The 19558-nt window shown below is 35.3% G+C and overlaps 2 protein-coding genes across 2 annotated transcripts in view; one reads left to right on the forward strand and one right to left on the reverse strand.

The window, feature by feature from the left end:
• Window positions 1-207: 207 nt before the first annotated feature.
• LOC135691574 (uncharacterized) lies at window positions 208-2856 on the reverse strand. Its single transcript, XM_065209462.2, has one exon. The coding sequence runs from the start codon at window positions 2753-2755 to the stop codon at window positions 1601-1603; it is 1155 nt and encodes a 384-aa protein (XP_065065534.1). The 5' UTR covers window positions 2756-2856; the 3' UTR covers window positions 208-1600.
• An 819-nt stretch (window positions 2857-3675) lies between these two features.
• The window catches only part of LOC135691571 (regulator of G protein signaling 9), a 38839-nt gene continuing 22956 nt past the window's right edge, over window positions 3676-19558 (forward strand). The window contains exons 1-10 of the mRNA XM_065209459.2: window positions 3676-4697; window positions 5112-5208; window positions 6391-6441; window positions 7394-7506; window positions 9970-10021; window positions 11701-11765; window positions 12423-12499; window positions 15744-15825; window positions 16425-16487; window positions 18356-18388. Of these exons, the coding sequence (XP_065065531.2) occupies window positions 4602-4697; window positions 5112-5208; window positions 6391-6441; window positions 7394-7506; window positions 9970-10021; window positions 11701-11765; window positions 12423-12499; window positions 15744-15825; window positions 16425-16487; window positions 18356-18388 (729 nt within the window). The 5' untranslated portion in view covers window positions 3676-4601. The remainder of the gene's footprint in view (window positions 4698-5111; window positions 5209-6390; window positions 6442-7393; window positions 7507-9969; window positions 10022-11700; window positions 11766-12422; window positions 12500-15743; window positions 15826-16424; window positions 16488-18355; window positions 18389-19558) is intronic.

Here is a 19558-nt window from a genome sequence, read left to right on the forward strand (position 1 = left end):
TCATCATCACCGGCAAATCCTCGAGAAATAATTGTTCTTTTTTGCAACTACGTACGCGTTAACAAACACTGTTCACAATGCCAATAACTTGGCTTTATACAGTATTGCTAGGTAGATAGATCTTCATTATCGGCACCATGGGCGTTGCGGATAAAGGATACAAAATTTTAGGGGTGGGGGGGGGGGGGGGGGGGCTAAGTATGGATCTTACCCGAGTATTTTTTTTTCATTGAGATAGAGCTGCTCGGCTGGAGCCTGAAATGCGATAAATGTTGCTTGAGTACGGGGCTGTCAATCAATCAATCACCCACCCTATCAACATCCTCAATTAGTAACAAACACTTCAATCACAGAAGCTGGTCTAAGTACTCTTAAATGCCTTATAAATTGGTTAAATTGGTCTAAGTACTCTAAGATGCCTTATAAATATCTTCCACTCATTAATTTTAGTTTTTCTGAACCCCTGCTCTAGCAAGGACCCTCCTTAATTATTATTTTGTTGACCACTTACCTGGGAGATTGACAGCGAAAATATTTTCTCTTAAATCCTCCAGCCTGTCGAATTCTCTAGAGTTCTTTATTGTTTATTGATGTTCCCCCTTTTATTTTGCATTTAGAGAGTTTCCTTCGGGTATTTTTCCAGACTTCTCAACTTCCGTTTATCAAAAATCATAGATTATCAGATTTTTCTTGCAATTCCAAAACCAAACCCCCTCCCATTTTTTTGACCCCCACTTTTGTTTATTGAGCAAATTAGAGTACAACTCTCTAATCACTTGAATGTAATTCTTTGTCATGATCATAAATAATTACTAGAAATTTAAAAGAATGTCATTTCTTTCTTTGTCCTAAAAAATCCAGAAAATGTCTTTCATGCTGTTGAAATGATTGTGGAATCATGGCAAGGGCTCAGTGGAGACCTTGGCTCCCATCTGTTCTGGTATTTGATAGGCTTGTTTGTAAGAAATTTTTTCTCTCCAGTATATAGCTTGAGTAAAGATTTGAAATACTAAGGAGACTTAAAGCAGCTTGATGGTGGTTTAGAAAAGATGTTACTTTCCCACAAGTTCAGCTGTCCCTTTGAAAGCTACTGTTTGACGCCCTCTTAATTCTGGTTCATTTGAGGCATGGGTCTAGTGAAACACCTGACTGGAACAGGAGAGAGGTGCCAGGGGCACAGCAAAACAGGAAAAATTCTTAAGCTCCACTTTTTAGTTTTGAATAGATTACTTCTTTTTTAAAGCTACTTGGCAACACCCTGTACATATTTAAATAAATCATTTAAAACAACTGACCTGAGTATAGCTGTAAAGATACCACACAGGGGTGGAGGCTGATATGATGGCGCATGGAAGATCTTCCCTACACAACACTTCAATGAATGCATACTGGTGTTTTATCTACTTTATATTGTTTAAATGCTTATATTATAAAATTCCTGTACAAAATGCAAAAAAGACATCTTTCTAGAGAGAAACAACTATAAGGGTATGGATAACATTTCAGCATTAAATGATTAACAGTTAAAAAACAACATACATTTTTCATCATAAATATTGGTTGAAACATTCTTACAATTCACAAAAACTGAACAATTTAATCAATCCCTATTCATATATGCCCTTAGATTTCTTTCCCATTGTTTTGACTTTTTTTGGAATTTTTGTTTTTCTTTTTTAAAAAGATTTTTTCCATTTCTATATGTTGACTGTTGACTTCCTTTCACACTTTTAGCATCATTAGCCTTGAAATGGGTTACCCGCTTTCTCTTTTTATCCCGCAGTCCAAAACCAGATCTGTCGTTTTTCAAGATGGTTGCTATTGGGTACTGTTGTCCTCTTCCTTCGGGACCAAGTCCTTTATCCTCAGACCAGCCAGCTTCTTTCAACATTTTATACCCAATGTTACTACTTCCAATTTGATAAGATGTTGGTGTTTTTTCTTCTTTATACAAATTGAATAAATGGCTCAATGATGATTCGTGCTTTTTCAACTGGCTTGAAATTACTCTTATATTGCATATATTACAGAAGGCATTGTCTTCATTAATATTGTTACCTTGACCATTTGCACAATCTTCTTTGTTTTCATAGTATTTACACTCTCGTTTTACTCTCCTATCTGCAAAAAAGTCAATTATTTCTTGATGGTTGAATCGTATTGCAAGGTCCCAGGCATTATAGCCAGCTAAGTCCTTCTTTTCATAAATATCTACACCATTTTCTACAAAGTATTTCACAATTTTAAGATTGCCAGCAGCTACTGCACTCATAAGTGGGCTCCACCCATACTCGTCCTCAATATTAAGCAAGCTAGATCGAGATGATATGATTTCTTTAACCTTTTCTATGTTACCGACTGTAATTGCTTGGAAAAGGCTGTTTTTCGTTTGAAAGTGTCTCTCATTTTCTCTTCTCATCCTGAGCCTATGAATCTCTCCATTCTCTAAGCCTGATTTTTTGTCGTCTTCACTTCGCCGAGTGTCTGTGTGTGTTGCAGCAAATCGAGATTTGCCCTTTGAAAAACCTGAATGTAGTTTAACATCAGCTTGATTAAGTTTCTCTAAAGTAAGTTCGTCTTTTTTGTTTTCTGCCTCTCCTTCTGATACTAGATCTTCGTAAAATTTCCTTGCATCTAGGCCACTGCCAATAAATTTGCCATTTTCCTTCTGTTTGGGTCCATAAAAAGGAACATTCTTAGGTCTGACAAAATGTTCGAGGTATGTTGGCTTTTCGCGATTGTTCATCCCAGCCATCGATAGCAAACCAAACTATAATAAAGTCTGCAAAAAAGCTAGGATACAAAATGTCCGTCATCTGCAATAACAAGTGGTCTTTATCTCGTTTCGATTACGAGGCTTTGCATGGAAGCAACAAGCAAACCAAAGGGAAGTAACAGCATGAAAGTATGAGAAAAAACACGTTTTCTATTTATAAGAAACTGGTTTATAAGAATCTAGTACTAGGAGGGCCAAAAATTTAAGAAACGTTAGAAATAGGCTCAAGAAAAATTAAGAAACTGTAAAATGTCAATTTTTAAAGAAAGTATCCAAAAGTTTTTATTTTGTTGATTTTTCTTTGGACAAGATATCTTTTGTGAAGATCTGAAAATATATTCTTCCGAAAATGCTCAACCTTAAAACAAAAGGAAAATTTTATATCCCGAAAATAGGAAACAAACAATTTTAAGTACTAAAACTAGTGCTGATCCAATTTTGATAACAAAATGTGTATGGTCGAGAAAATGATTTTTAGATCCGTTTCGAAAAATTTTCTTTTTAAGGTATATAGTTTCCCGTTTTCCTTTTCGGTGGCAAGATTATTTATATAGTGCTGAATTGAACGCAGGGTATTTTTAAGAATTCGCTGCGCATTTTCAAAATTTTCGATAATTTGTGGTTGCCTTTCGAAAATATTTATTACCACACCTATTAAATTAACTGTATGTGAAATTATTGAATTACACCAGCTCTCACAAAAGCTTTACAGGAGATTCCGACGAGAAAAAGTCTAGGTTTAAACAAGTTTTCGAGATCAAAATCTCAAAGGAGAAATTGAAGAACAAAACAAACTAGATAGCTTCTAGATACTGAATTCGATAACATTTTAGAGAGATTTCATAGATTAGGATCATTGTACCTGTTATGTTCTCATTTCAATAACATTCTAATGTTATTTTATAAGGTTTATGTGCCCACTGGTAGTTGCTGCAATTTTACTTTTTCACAACAAAATCTTGTTTCAGCTTCATCACTGCACAAAATTTGGAGTTATCACTGCATAATTACGATTTATCACTGCACGCTAAATAAACCCTGATTAAACGTGTGGAATTTTGCGCGCAACAAGCTAGGCCTATTTCGAGATTAGTCATAGTCACGTGGATTCCATTTTCAGATAAGTAGATCTGAGTGGGTATTTCCTTCAGTTTCATTTTCTAACATAATTTTACTTTGCATTTCCTTTTACCTCCAGGGGCATATTTGCGAAAAGACGATAAGTTGATCCGCTTCCTCCAACTGCCTTTTTTAGTTCGACAAACATTTTACTGAGAAGCTTATCAGGGTAAATAGAACGAAGAGACAATTAGTTAGGGCTTTACTTGGAGATAATTTAGGCCAGATTTAATGGTTTAAGCGGATGTGGCAAATTTACTGGGTCAGACCATGGAAGCATATTTGCAACATATGGTTTGACAAACTGCGAGGCTACAAGAAATGGCTCGATTTTAAAGGTTTTTATTCTTCATCTCTGTTGTTTTGATATCTGAATTTGTGATAATAAAGAAGTATGAACGAAGATACAATCGCCTAGTCTCTTTATTTTCTTCAAGTGGAATTCTGGATTTGGACTGTCCAAAAATAGCCCCCAGAGAGACTAAAGGCATAAAAAAGCTGGAAAAGGAGCGGATCATATCACAACAAACAATTGTCACAATTTCCACAACGGATTGGGTCCCCCGTCAAAATATTTTGCAACAACGGCGGAATGGTTTGTATGCGAGCTCAATGGAGCATCGCTTCGCGTTTGTAAATATGTGATGCTGACCAGAAATAAATTTTGAAGTGCTAACAGTTCGGACAACAGAGTCTTGATAAAGTTATGTCAAATTCGCGAGAGAGCTTATTCAAAATGCTCACGGCATTCAGCTTCGACGAAATCGATCAGGATTTTGTTGACGTGAAGTTGTTTGAAAAGGTGAGCTTTCTAACCAAATTTTCTTATCAACGTAAAATTTGATAGGTTTTTGCTCAGTTCCTATTTAATTTTTATTTACACTGTGAAGATATGTAAACAACTCCTGTGTACTAATTCGATTCTCAATCTGAATGTTTGATTACTATTTACCGTGATTATTTTTGCAAAATATTTTGCATAGCCTTGTTTGTATATTCTGTCTTTATCAAAACAATGTATCACAGCATCTCAAAACTTGAAAATGGATTTTCTTTGGTACTAGAATTCTTTGTAAAAGCCCTCCCAAGCCAGCAAAAAGGGAAGCGGAAACTAGGAAACTGAGACTTTGTAGTTTGACACTCGAGAAGCAATTATCAAGGCACCAGAGAACAATATCGTTGAATTTTGAAGAACTTGCAACCAATTTTTTTCTAGATTGACAAGATCGTGAAAAGGCTTTCTGGCCATGGTGGAGTTAGAATGAAATCAGACCGAAAAAATCATGGTGCATCTAATTGTGAAACTTTCACAGGTTTGTCATGTTTTCAAGTTCATTTGACGACATTTTCTAGCAAGAACCAATTTTTACAGCCGTAGCAGAAAGAGCAGGAATATTTGTGCTAATTTAAAGAAGAGAATACGCTTCAATCAAATGCTTTTTAATCTCCATTGTGTATAACCACACTGTGGACGAATCGTCAGTTGTTGTGTTTCACCTCAAAACAGTGGTGGCATTTTGTCACAAATATGTTTATGGTGATATTTTGTTTAATTTCCTCACGATAGTTTTGGTAACACATTTTTTGTTTCTGCTTTTGAAAACGGTTACTGAAAGAGATGCTCCACCGTATTTTCCTTGTCAATGTATCGTCAGGCAGCCAAATTCCTGTGCAGCCACACTGAACTGCGCAAAAGTGATGGTAGTATTAAACTTACACTCAGATTGTACATAGTAAGAGAAAACTTATTCTCATATCATTATTGTTATTTTACTATATAGCAACCATTATTATATAATTATTATTATTTTACGTTATTAAAAAGTTTGAAAATTTGCCGACGGAGCACTGCTAGATGGAAAATACTCCTCATTTTTGCGGTTTTAACTAGGTTTATTTCCAGGCTAACCTTGGTATCAAAGTTTCTATAAATTTCAAGAGGGTTTCGCAAAGTCAAGGGGACCGTAAACTGCTATTGGATATTCTTTGACGTTTATTCAATAGGAGAATGTCACTAGCGGAATCTTATTTCGATTCCGAAAGGGGTTGGGGCGAGGAAATCCGGTTTGTTCAAAACCATCATGGCATTTTGAAGCCAGTACTTTTTATTCAGATCCAGATAACGTTTTTTGACTCCCTAAAATATGTTCATTTGACAGCGAGCTAGGGACCTATAGGAACCGTTTATTGATACAAAAAAGCTCTACATTAAGTACTTGTTTCAAACATTTAATACCGCTAGTCAATTTCTCTGTTTCTTAAGAATTTTAGTGTTCGTCGTCATTTTAGTGTCAACAATTTCAGCAACTGGCTTTTTCCTCCCTGTAATTTTTAATGCAGCGGATATGTTTTCAATCCAAACTTTAATACCTCATTTGTAAATATCAGTTATGATAAAGAAGAACTGCAAAAAGGCTACCCATTTTTTTTAAAAGAGTTGAAGGGCATATTTGTTTTTGAAGAGTCTTTTCTCATGGAATGTTTTTCTACAATAGGTGCTGACTTAGTTGTGGCTATCAAGAGTTTGTTCAATATATCAGATAATGGTGAGTGCAAACATGTTGTTTATGAACTCTTTTCCCGCAATTTGAGATGCTGTTACTTTTGCCGTCGACAAAGTTATTGACAGGTGGAGCAATTAGGAAGAGGACTTTTTGCACTATCTAGGTTTCTAGGTTTTCAAATCCTTGAAACACGAGGGGACAAATTTAAGCGATAATTGGGAATTCAAGCAAAACGAGGGACGTGGCCGTGAAAATCCGTACTAATGGTCAGACGAGACAAGGCAAATACAAAGCTGTTCCTTTCAGCCACTATTACTCCCACCTCAGGTATCCCTATTTTTATACGTCCTATGTAATGCTGAGGCTATGTTCTGAACGACATAGCATTACCCAAATCCTATTTGATAACTACTTTTTGACAGTACCCAACTTTGACAGAGTGAAGAGAAAAACGATGTTACCAAAACGAACTTAAGATTACACAGGCCCCAGAGGGACAGCAAACAGGCCATTAGTACTTTCTCCTCGCGGTGAAATTGTCACTATTACCACTTGCTTGTCACCCAGTTAATACACACATATTGGTGCTTTGGTTTAAGAACATTCTCAAGTTACCTTCCACGCTCTGTTGCCTCCCACGCTCTGTTGCCAAACAACCATGCTCCGCATAGCATTTGGCGGAGTATCGTGTAAAGCTTACGTGCATATGGAGGTATGCAGGTTCGTTGAAGCATATTCCAGAAGTAGACATATGTAACTGAAGTCCCAAAGCTCCATTTCCCTCTTCCCACAGTTCTTTTGAATTTTCGATAAATTTTAGCAAAAAATAGCTTGATGAAGAAGTTGTTGTCTGTTTTTCTGCGACAATGATTTCTTGCTGCTTGTCAATTTGCTTCATAGAGTGTGATAAGATAAGAATGACTTAAAATTGGCATCATCTGTAAAATTTCCCCGTTAGCATGGATTAATGGCATTTCATTATTTTCTTTAACAGCTGAAGCCATTAACCTTGCACATCTGCTGCTGCATTATGGGTACATTTATCCAGCAGATGGACAGAACAGTGCGCTGATAATGAAGGATGATGGGACTACTTACAAGTTTCAGGTGAGAATTTAGTTGTTTCCTCCATCTTGGCATGTCTGCATCTAACTTTATTGAACCTTTTTGTTCAAGAAAACCTTGAAAAAATCTTCTTTCTATTACGAAATCAGAGTTTTTCTCACAAAATATTTTTTTCTTATTCTTTTTTGCATACGTATGATATCATTCTGTAATAAATTTGTTTTGTTATTTAATGATGGAAAAACGAATTTTAAAATGCCATTCCTTAAATAAACATTGAATACCAACAGGGTCATTTTTCGACTGCTAAAAATGAAATTTGCAGTTTTATCTAACTGCGATCCATCTTAAATTCCAAACGTGAGCGCATGCCCAATCAAGTTTTGCTAAGTTAACGGCAGTTGGCAATTGTTGGTTGGAAGAATTTGGAATTTTACAAAACCTTTTGGATTCAGACAATTCTTTAGATATTTTCATCTTTGTTACAAGCTGCAATGTTTTCCAAAAATAAACTGACTTTATTAATTTCTATCTATAATAGATAGTGAAAATGAAGGTACTTGAGTTTAGGGTTCCTTGCAATTTTTTAAATGGGACTTTTCAGGTTTCTTCAATTATTCTTTATCGAACAAGCTGAAAAAGCCTTAATTAACATTTGCAGCCTGTAAACACCGGTTTTCTTATTGTAGGTAATTGCACTCTCACAAAATCGTTATCTCCGGGGCTAAATGTTTTCCAAGTTCCACCAACTTCCACCAAATTTAGTTTTCGTTCGACCAACGCCAGCCACGTATCTAAAAACGTTTTCAGGAGAAGTTTTCGCCCATCGCCAGGTTGCTTGTCTCCAAGAGTGGCTTGTGAAACTTGACATTCCAGGGATGGTCGGAAAATGGATCTAGACATTCACAATATCTAGATCTCTAGACACATGCAAGACCCTGGACAATATCCATAAGCTTTCTTCAAATATTTCCCAGGGCCGTTGCGAGGCAAACCTTGTTTCTGTTTACTACGAATTTGCCCGATTAAAAAAAATTACCTGGAATTCTTCACCATACTCCACATCACAGTTGGTCAATTCACAACATCTGTTTATACGTTATAAAATTTATGTTTTTTACAAGCCATCTTTATACAATCATATCAAACCATCCAACCCTTTGAATCTGTTTATCGGGACATGCCCAGGATAAAACCACAGTCCGAGGCGGCACTATGGTTGCCGAAAAAAATGGATTTTTTCCCTTCCAGTTTGCTGGCAAATGCACTTTTTGAAACAATTTTTAATAGTACAAGCTTACTCTTAAATGAATACTTACAGGCTGAAAGCTATTTGATAGTTTTAATCGATTTTCTGCTGTCGTTGTTATCCATTGTAGCTTATGCAACGTGTTTTTTTCATATTGGAACATAATCCCTCATTTTTTAATTCCTAGCATTCCTTAACATATCAGTAAATCAAAACTCCTTGCACCCTCCCAGTAATTTTATGAAGCGGTGCTCCCAATGATAAGTCGTTCACAATTACAGACAAACCGAAATCTTTCTTGAACTTTCACCGACCAGACCAAACTTATCGGTATCGGTGGATTCCTCAAAAACATCCCTACACCTCTTACCTCCACATGCCCCTGGTATTTTATTTAAGCAAAAATCATATAGATTTAGCTTGAGATTTTGAGATTCTGTATAGTCATTTTTGGGCACATTAAAGTTGGTAGGAAAGAAGAGGTGGTCTGTTGCAAGTTGATTCCTGCTCTGTTCGAAGCGATTTACCTTGGAGTGTATTGTCAGCTTTTGGTACTGTTGGGTTCTTTTAAGTAAATTTCCTTCCTTTGCTAACTGTTTGGCTAGGGCGCCTTCAGCACCCCTATAAGACCAAGGTTAATATTGGCGCCACTAATATTTCACCGGATTATTAGCGCAACTGCCCCCCTTGCCCCCCCCCCCCCTGCCAGCACGCCACTGACACTCATAACTATTGTTTTCGTTGTAATTATTAACATTTAAATTACATTTTCAATCGATCTTGCAGAAAATATGAGTCCTGAAAGGCCAGGCTCTAAAATTTTTTAGCGGATTTGCTATTAACCATGAAGTGGCATTTTAAAAAAGCGTTCTGGGCATCTGAAAAGTGTGGTGCCAAAATTAAATCGTTTTCTAACACCACCTCCTTGCTTCGAAAATCCTTCCCTATTTCCGGTTCATATCTACATATTACCCGGTTGTGGTAGCATATTCATCTGCTTTGATTTCTGTTTACGAAAGAAAAAGGTTGGTTAACCTTGATTCCGGTTCATAACTATTTGTGACTATATCTTTCCTGGCTTCAGTTACACATCAACCTACTTTGATTTCTATTTACAAAAGAACTGATATGATAGGCCTTGTTCCCGTTTGATAACGAAATTTTTCTTAGCTCAGGTTACAGTTTCATTTTGTAGATATCGGTTTGTGTAGACTTTGCGGAGTTCACGTTATTCAATTCTCGCCTTTGTTTTGTAGAATTCTAAGTTTTGGCCATCCCACAAACCAAATGGAAGTGAAGAAGAATATGGTAATGCAAAAGTTCTTTTGTAAAACAAATTATGTGCATCTTATAACTTTCATTTATAATCAATAATTGTCAAGAAAAAAGCGAAAATTTTGCAGAAGCCTGAGCATCTACGAATTGTACACCTACTTTTACCATTTTCATTATTTACTTACATCTACTTTTATGCATTTATCTAGGCCTAAGGTCAAAATGTCGGCAAAACGAGATTTCGTTTCCTTGTAAATCAATTAAACAGAGTCCAGAAAACATTGCGGTTCCTCGGCTGTGAGCCGAAGGCAGGGGCGGATCCAGAGCAAATTTAAAGGAGGGGTAGTTGGTATTTGGGGCGCTGAAAAATTTTCAAAAATTGGTTACGAGAGTACGCTGTATACAACAATTTCAGATACCTTTTCAGAATAAAAAAACATAACTTTGAGGTAATCCTTGAAGCAAATTAACCTATCAGTCGAAAACTGATTCTCATTCTTCAAAAGGGGCGCACAATTTCCAAAAAGGGGCGTCAGACTTGCTTCAACTTGTTGAGAGAGAAGCAACTGCCCCTAGTTGCCCCCCTTTTATCCGCCGCTGGCCGGAGGGAGGTTATACAACGATGCAGTAGTTTTGAGAGAGGCTAAAAATATATAAACTGAGAATAATTTATCATTCTGCTGGAACTTTTCTTTTTTCCTGACAAAGGGTGAAAACAAAAACATGAATAATTTTACTTCTATCATATTCACAGAAAAAACGTATAATAAAAACATAAACGAATAATTTTGAGGGAGATAAATAGGGGTCAAATTTCATTTGGGGAAGTTTATGACGATTTCTGAACTCTGCAATTCAAGAATCAGTTGTCGTAATACAAACGCCTGTAGCTAGAAAATTATAAAAAATCCTTGAAATAATATGAAAATTGATATTATTTCATTGATATTAAATTGATATTAAAGGAACTAACTGAACCTTTTCATTCTATAAGCAAGAAAGACATCACAAATGTACACTCATTTTTTTTATAAGAAACAAAGGTCGATGTTGAATACTGCAGTTTCTTAATGTTCTAGAAATTTCAATACTCACTTTTTCTTAAGAGTTTCTTAATTATGATGTCATGAATGATGTTATGAAATGTTCGTGACCTATTTTTCACTTCAAGAGATTCGCTTCGTTCTGGCGCTGTATTTAGATGTGGGAATATATTTTTATCGCTTGTGTCTTAATTTCTAGGCCATCAGGGCAATCATGTTCTTGGATTTTACAAAATTTCGTTGTTCTCAGTTTTATCACGATTCAATAGTTTCTTAATTTTTTGCTTCGAGTACTGAAGTTTCTTGATTGTTTCTGACTGTCCAGTACTCGTTTCTTATAAAAAAATGAGTGTACATTTGTGTAATCGTCTTTACCAAGGAAAAATTTCTAAGCAATTGAAACAAATTTGACTGCCTATGAAATATCTGTTTATCTATCTGGATGTTTAAGCTGGAGTTTGTTTCATTGTTTCATTGAAAGAAAGAGGACAGATATGTTATAAATCAATGTGCGAAATTTTTCACGAAATGTGAATGATGCGTGTGATATTTCATTTTATTCTCTAAAGTTTCTCGTCAGTAAAATTGAACATTGAATTTAGATATATTTATTTCGAGCAAAAAAGCTAGTTATAATTCAATCTTACAAGTCTAATCGCTGTCCTACAGCTGTTTACCTACAAAAGAAAAAATTATTGTCAAAAGGCAAAGATGGCTTATGTTCCCACGAGAAGGTTTGTTCCTTAAATTTTCATTTCATTCACACGAGAGCGTTTGTTGCATATAAGAGCAGTTCACTTCATGACAAGACATTACAATGATGTCTAGAAGCTAATGAGGAAATCTAAACGCATTGATACGTTTACGTAAAGTTTACGTAAAGATTGGAAGCCAAAGTCAAACAATAAGTAGCCTTTATTCAGTGTCACCTTAAAGCGTGGTCTTATATGATAGCAGATATACAAGCATAGGCATGCACAAGGCATGCACAAGCCAATCAGGATGGTCTTTACAAATACATTAAGCATAAGCACAAGAATATCGATACTACCTGTTCTTCTTATGTGTGTGATTGTGTTGCTATTTTCTTCAGTGAGGATATCACAGATGAGTCACAGATGCAAAGGATGTAAAAAGTTCTGCCAAGCTGTATGTTTAGGCTGTCCCCTCTTCCCATAAAATCTTAGCTTTTGTTTGTGTTTGTACCACTAATGATGCAAATGATCATACGTAGGCCAAATATCTTAGTCTCTACTTTTTTTCGTAGTTTTATATCGTTACTTAATGAATACTTCAAATGATGCTTGTTAATTTTATGCTCTCTACATTTCTTTTTTAGATTATATCATGTAACTAATAAAAAATAATCTGATGTCGATAATTTTTTTAAGGCCTATTTTAACAAACTCTTTGAGCTATTTGGGACAAGGTGGAAAATCGTTTTACAAAAAGCCGAAGAGCAAAGTAGGTATGTATGTCCATTAAAGTTTATTTGCCGTATTGATACTGTTTCGTGGCCAGGCCCCAGTTAGCCTGATAAACAGCCCATTATTCTAAAGAAATAAGTAATCCTTTAGAATAATGGGCTGGTTATCAGGGTAGGCCCCAGTTAGCTTTGCTGATGTTGCATTCCATGGCTTTTTTTTCGTTTGTTAGGTATTCCATTATAGTAGTAAGAGACATACTGTGGTTAGACTATGATATGTAGAGGGCTGGGGATACCAGAAAAGTTGCATAGATTTGTGGGTATAATTAAAAAAAGGGCTTAAGATATTGTCTAGCATTAATAAACTAGGAGGACGGTTAATGATTAGGGGGCGCGTAATGAAACAGATGAAATCATCATAAAAACCTGAAGATTAAAGTATCTTGAATTTTTGTTTGAATAATTTCGAAGCTTGTCCTTGTGAAAAACCTAAGTCTTATTTTCAATTGAATCCACTATTATACTTGAACTTTATTTAGGAGCATTGAACTTTTCTTTGGGGGGAGGAGGGGAGGTAATGAACAGTTGATGGAAAACTTAGCAATCGTTATCTCCCTGCTACAATTAGGGACATTAGTAGTAATCAGTCTTTTTCATGTGAATAGATCTGTGACGCCAGCTAAAGTCAAACATATAGCGGTTATCTGTAATACCAGATTTGCTGTCCATTGAAGAGTGTCCACTGTAGGCTCTCCATTGTAGGCTGTCTGCTGTAGGCTGTCCGCTGTAAGGCATCCGTAGTGGGGTGTCCGTTGTATTAGTTGTATGGTTTCCGCTGTATGGTGAAGGGTGTCCTTTGTAAGATGCAGTGTGTCCGTTGAAGGGTGTTCGTTACATGGTGTCCGTTGTAAGATGTCCGTGTTTATAGGCTTCTACAAGTCTGGAATAAAGTAAGAAGGTTTTAAGGAAAGACATTTTGCCAGTTTTTTGGAAATGTCCGATATCACAATAGTTCACTCATGAAGCTGTTACTTGAAAAATTTCAATGATATGCCTAGGCCAAATCGAGGGGCAAATCACTCTTGAAATGGTGTACGAGATTAACAATCACTAGTGATTAATTTGCGTTTAAATCAATTTTTTGTGTGGTTAATTTGACCGTTGCAGATTTGCAAAAGAAAAAAGGTGCAAAAGTTTAATAACATTGAAAAAAAACAGAGTTAAATTTTATGAACAGCAGCATAAGCAAAATTTTAAATCAATATGATATATGATGGATTTTTCCACATCATGTATGCAGGGGATGACATTAGCCTGAAGTGAAAATCAGTAAACAGTTGTTGAACACCTTGCAAAAGTCATTAAGGCAAATGCATGTATTCTGTTCTGTGGGCCATCTACTTTCGTCATAAGAATCTGAATATGCACCAAAAAAGCTATCTTTCCTGAAAAATAGCATTAGCAACATAAATGCAAGTAGCCTAAAATGAAAAACAGTGAACAGTTGTTGGACACCTTGTGAAAGACATTAAGGCAAATACTCTGTTCTCTGCCCCTCGCAAATGATATCGCTATTGCCAAATGTCATTCCTGAAACTTTCACCGAGTGGTAAAAATTACAAGTTCCGGAAATATAGAACTTGATTATCAAACTTTATTTAGGGAAATTGCAAGGATATGACATAAATAATTTCCCATAAATGTAACAGATGCAACTGCAACAGTCGGAACTGTATGGATCCGCCCTTGCAGCATTCAACGAAAAATAAGTGAAAAAGGACTGCCATCAAGCGTAGTTTTCGGTCAGATCAACTTCAGTGGCATTTGGGCAACAAAAACAGCAATGGTTGTTTCAGTGATCTCGGCATCATAACGAGGCCTTACTTTTTGCTCCATCGCAGGGTACTTCAGAAAAATTCATGTTCTCGTTCTTGCTCATGAAAAGTTTGGAAAAGTGTGAAAGGGACATTCTAAATATTGCACTTCTCGATAACATATGCGAATAAACGTGGTCAAAGATTCTAATGTTTGTTTTTTAGCAATTTTTTTAGCAACTCAAAATTTAAATTAAAATAAAAATTAAAAAACGTCAAAAGGTAGAGCAATCCCCTGTCGCTTTAATAACGTAATACAGCATATGTAGTGTGTATAATAAAAAAACAAAACATTTAAATAAAGCAGATATAACACCATGGTCTAAAGTTTAGAATAAATTTTTTACAAGGGATTTATTTGATTCAAATTATTCTTCAACAATAGATAAATGTCACATTTTTGAGCCTTAGAATATCCATATACCTTCCTTCAGCTGTTCTGTGCTGAATTTTCAGCCCAGTGGCGGATTTCAAACGAAATTCCCAAGAGGAGCTGAACCCCCCCGTCCATAGCAATTCCCAGGGGGACTCGAGCCCCCGAGACCCCACGTAGTCGGCGCCTATGGTCAAAGGGACTACGAGTTGCTTTTAGTTATTAAGCACGAGCTTGCTAATTATCTTTTACTGGTATTAAAAATCACAGGACACTGTTAATGTTCAGAAGGTTAAATCTGAAAACCACAATTCTGGGTCAAAAGGCTGTGCTAAGAGAAACATGCCTATTACACAGATCTCATTTTACGTTAGGGTTTTATCATCAAAATAAATTGCTATATCATATTACATATTAATTTCCATTTCAAATCCTACGATAAATCTTAATTATTTTTGTAATATTGTGATGACCACTTCTCATGGCCTTATAAAGTACTATGATTTTCAAGGGACAGTAGCTTCAGTAGACAACTATCTCGATTCAAGATCAACTTTCAAGCAACGATGGAACCTGAGCTCTGGTCGTCGTTCCATCCAGCAAATATAGAATTGATTTACGCACAAAATGAAAAGGCCGCCATTTTTAGACAGAAGAAGCTTGTTTTCATCCTTGGACCCAATTGGTAATATTTTTAAAAAGCGAGTGGCACTGGCACTGACTGGCCAACTGTCACGTTTGGCGTTTCTGATTAGCCTATTCCTAAGCACACTGGGCTACATACCGTAAATCCTCGAATTAGCCCCTTGAGGGCTTATTTATTTCTTAAATTTTTTAATAGGCGGTTATTCGGGGGCTTATACGAGGTGGACACTTATAAAAATATAGTAGATATCAAGAAGACATTATCAAAAGACTTTGTAAATTTTAGTAAGAATTTCTTTATCAACATTTACACTTCAATGCTTTTTTTAATTTTTTTACCACCATAAAATAAGATGCACTGTATTTCTACTTTTTAGTTTTTTTTGCCAACTAGGGTTCTACAAGCTGTCAAAAAGTCAGAACGGTGCATGATGGAGAAGGAAGAGAATTCGTTTTGGAGAGTACATAGGCCACCAGTAATACACTTTTCTTCAAAATCTTTTTATCTGAATTGATAAACTTGAAATCCTACTCCTATTTCTACTGAACGTAGCAAAACAGTTTTCTTGTCTCTCATAATATAGCTATATATATTATATTAACCTATTTAATATTTTTGCTTCCTTCCCACGTCACAACCCTTTCATCTCGTTGCAATTGCTATATGACTCATTCATTTTAAGTTCAGTCGATCTAATCTTTCGATTCTACTCTTCTCTTATAATAACCATTGCTCTTTCTATTATTTTACTTCGTTAATCTTTGTGTTATATAAAGTTAAATCGCCTGTTACCGCAGACTGAAAAATATTTTTCTTTGCAATTTCATTTTTACCAAACAAGCCTGTTTTGGAGCTTTTGAGTTTAAAATATTTGAACTTCTGAGAACAAAAATGCTTTAAGATTGGCATGAAACGTGCCTATTTAATAAAATTTAATTTTGATGTCTCCACCTTCAGAGAGTTGAAATTTCTGTTCTATTTTGCATTTTGAGCAACAAAACAAAATCTTCAGCGTCGGTGAGTGGCTTCAGCAGCTGCTCCCAATTAAAATCAATTTATTTTGCTTACATTTAGGAGGACAGCCTCGACATGTTTGATGTTGGGCAGAAACGATTTTTTAACAGATATTCAAGAAAGGTTTGCATAACATTACAGTTATTGTTCAAAATACATCATTTATATTATGAAAATAATCTATAGAGACGAGAAGCTCCTATACTGTTATTATCCAGATTAATTCAAAAATTAAAAGCCAGACTTGATCTTTTTAAAAATATATCCGAGCTTTGCTCGCAATTCTTAAACTTAAGTGAATTTGCTGAAACGCATTATCCTATGTTTTTAATACCTCTAAACCATATAACAGCGGAAGCTTTGCAACTCTCTTCCTTGTCAATGCCTTGAAGAAAATTTATCCAGATGTCTTTATAAAATCATTCAGCGCTATTATGGCCCAGAATTTAAGGTTTCTTTGAACATTAGGACAAAGCATAATTACACTTTTGGGAGAATGTAAAAATGATGTTTTGCAATCATTGGTGTCTAAATGTCCGTTTTGCCATGTAAGCCTTACTAATGATGGATATTTAGCTATTGGAGCATTTGGGCAAATGCAGAAAGTTTCTGAGTTTTAGGTTTAAGCGGAATCTTTTATTTTATTTCATGTACATCAAAACTATAAGATTTTCAAGGCAAATATTACCGAGGAATGTCAAAATAAGGGGACAGTTGAACCCTCACCCTTGCACCCCTAATTTTCGCCTCTAACTCCAAGTAAGATATTGTTTTTTCTCATCCCTTAACCAAAATAAACCTTTCTCTAATTTTGGCTTACCATATGAATTAAAACGATGAATAGTTTTATGGAACTCTTAGATAAGAGAAAATGACATTTTCACTGTATTTCACACGAGCTTTGTGAACAAATTGAAGGTATACAGAAAGATTATTGGAAATGCTCTTGTTCTTTCAAACTTATACTAAGATTGAACATCTAAAAAGCCGACTGCACTTTGGTCATCGGAATCGGTATTAATATAAATACTTTATTATGAGTATAGAATTCTTAAGTGTGATACCATAAAAATATTTGTTTTGAATTTTTGAATTTTGACAACATGACCTACAAAACACAATGAAATACTTTTAAAAATGCAAGGTTACTTAAATATATTAAAATGTGGATCAGATATGGTTAATGAAAGATTTTGAATTTGCTAACGAGTTACTGTTATTGCGGCTCTGTTCGTTATAAACAACAAAGACAAAATCACAGGGGTTTGAAGGGGAAAGAGCCTGTGACGATATCTGCAAAGTATTTCTTGATGCTCTTTCAGGTTATGAGATCAAAATTCGAAAAACTCTAAAAGTATACTTTTTTGACGTCATGGCTTAAAAATTCTGCAATGAAACAGAAAGTTAATCTGAAAAATATTATACCTTCCAGACTCTCTACTTAGTATTCCCATAGTTCGTATGAGTCTAGACAATAAAATCTCGAATTTAGTAAATACGCATTTTTTGAAAAACTGTTCTAAATATAATGTGCGCTTTGATAATGAGAAGTGATAATGATAATGGATTTTGCATCAACCCATAAAAGACATCTTTGTATGAGAAGATTGATTGATAAGAAATTTTCAACAATTAAATAAACGGATAGACTTAAAATTCATTTAATGATCTTGCTACTGTTTTGTGTCTTGGTTCTACCTCAAAGTCATCCAGACTTCAAGTGGCCCCATGCAATTAGCATTTTCACTTCCAAAGCAATTTCATTATGTATTATTGAGCCCGTAATTTTCATCACCTTTTCCTTGATATCCATAGATCTATTATTTTTATTCTCTAGAACCATTCATTAAATTGTTAAGATATAGCGTTTACTTTTATCGATGTAGCATTCACAGAAGGCTTACAGATAAAGCCTTAAAGTATAATTATAAAATTTATAGTTATTAAAGCTTGATAGGTTATTGAAACTTGAGTTTGTTATTGAATTTTAGGATCTACGTACACTATCACTGCTGCAGAACCAGGTTGGTAAACAAATTGAGATAATAGAAGCTCAAAATGCTCGGTCCCCTGTTCTTTAACTATTTGCCAGTCATTTAAGGTTTTAGATCGATAAAGATTTTATACTTTCTCAATTTTCCCAATGTTTTAAACACATTTCTTTCACTCTAAACTACCACTCGTCTTACTTCTAAAGTTTGATAACCTTTGGCCTCATTCATGTTTCCACTAACTTTTTCTATCACTTTTCTTTCTCGTTCAATTGCATCTTTTCTCTTTCCTTCATTATATAAAGAAAATAGAAGATGTTGCTACTTTTGCTTCAGCCATTTTGATATATTAAAGGAAGAAAATGCAAATGGGAAGTCGCTTGAAGAAATTGTGATGACCAAACAGACTATTGGGGAACATCCTTCAAGCATGTTTGTTTTTGCTTTTGGGGAACATCCTTCAAATATTTTCCCAAGTGTTAGTAATTGTTCCGTAAAGTAGTTTCAGAGGAATATAAATGGCGGGTAGCAGTTGCATGCTCGAAGACCTTATACTAATTGTCGCTAGTAAAGCTACAATAATCAATGAAGCGCCTTTTAGATGGAGCTGCTTTGGGTTGCAACATTGCTCTGACATTTGCTAACACTTTGGCTGGTTTTCATGAAGTTTTTTGACCAAACTTTAGACCAGCGGTCTCATTTTGATATTTCGATGACACTCAGGCAAGCACAATTTAGGCCATTCAAATCTTGGCTAATCAAGACCTTCAGTGAGGGACTATTTGCTAAATTTTCATCAATGTTTTCTAGTATCTTTTGGATTCAAACAGGGTATTCTCTCCTGTGACTAGTAAAAAAGGCTATGTCCAGATCGAAATATTTATCAGACTTGTTAGAACGGACCATGACTCGTCAGAAGAACGTCTTGCTGTGTCATAGATTTCATAAATCGGAAACCATCGTTTGTAGGTACCAGGGTTGTATAAAGGAAAATCTTTTGAATGGGGAATTTCTCTCCAAAAAAGTAATAGAAGGAACAAAAACATCACGGAGGATACATCAAGGAAGTTGTTGTTCTACAAAGTGTTATTTTTCCTGTTTCAGAGCACAGCACAACTTATTCCAATTTTCTGGTGTCTGAGATTGTCAAAGTCTTTTCGTATGCCATCATTGTGCTAGAAATAAACGAAAAAATTTTCTTTT

This window comes from Rhopilema esculentum, chromosome 13 (genome assembly GCF_057945365.1).
Source record: "Rhopilema esculentum isolate cy_ngs chromosome 13, ASM5794536v1, whole genome shotgun sequence".
In the NCBI taxonomy this organism is placed as follows: Eukaryota; Metazoa; Cnidaria; class Scyphozoa; order Rhizostomeae; family Rhizostomatidae; genus Rhopilema; species Rhopilema esculentum.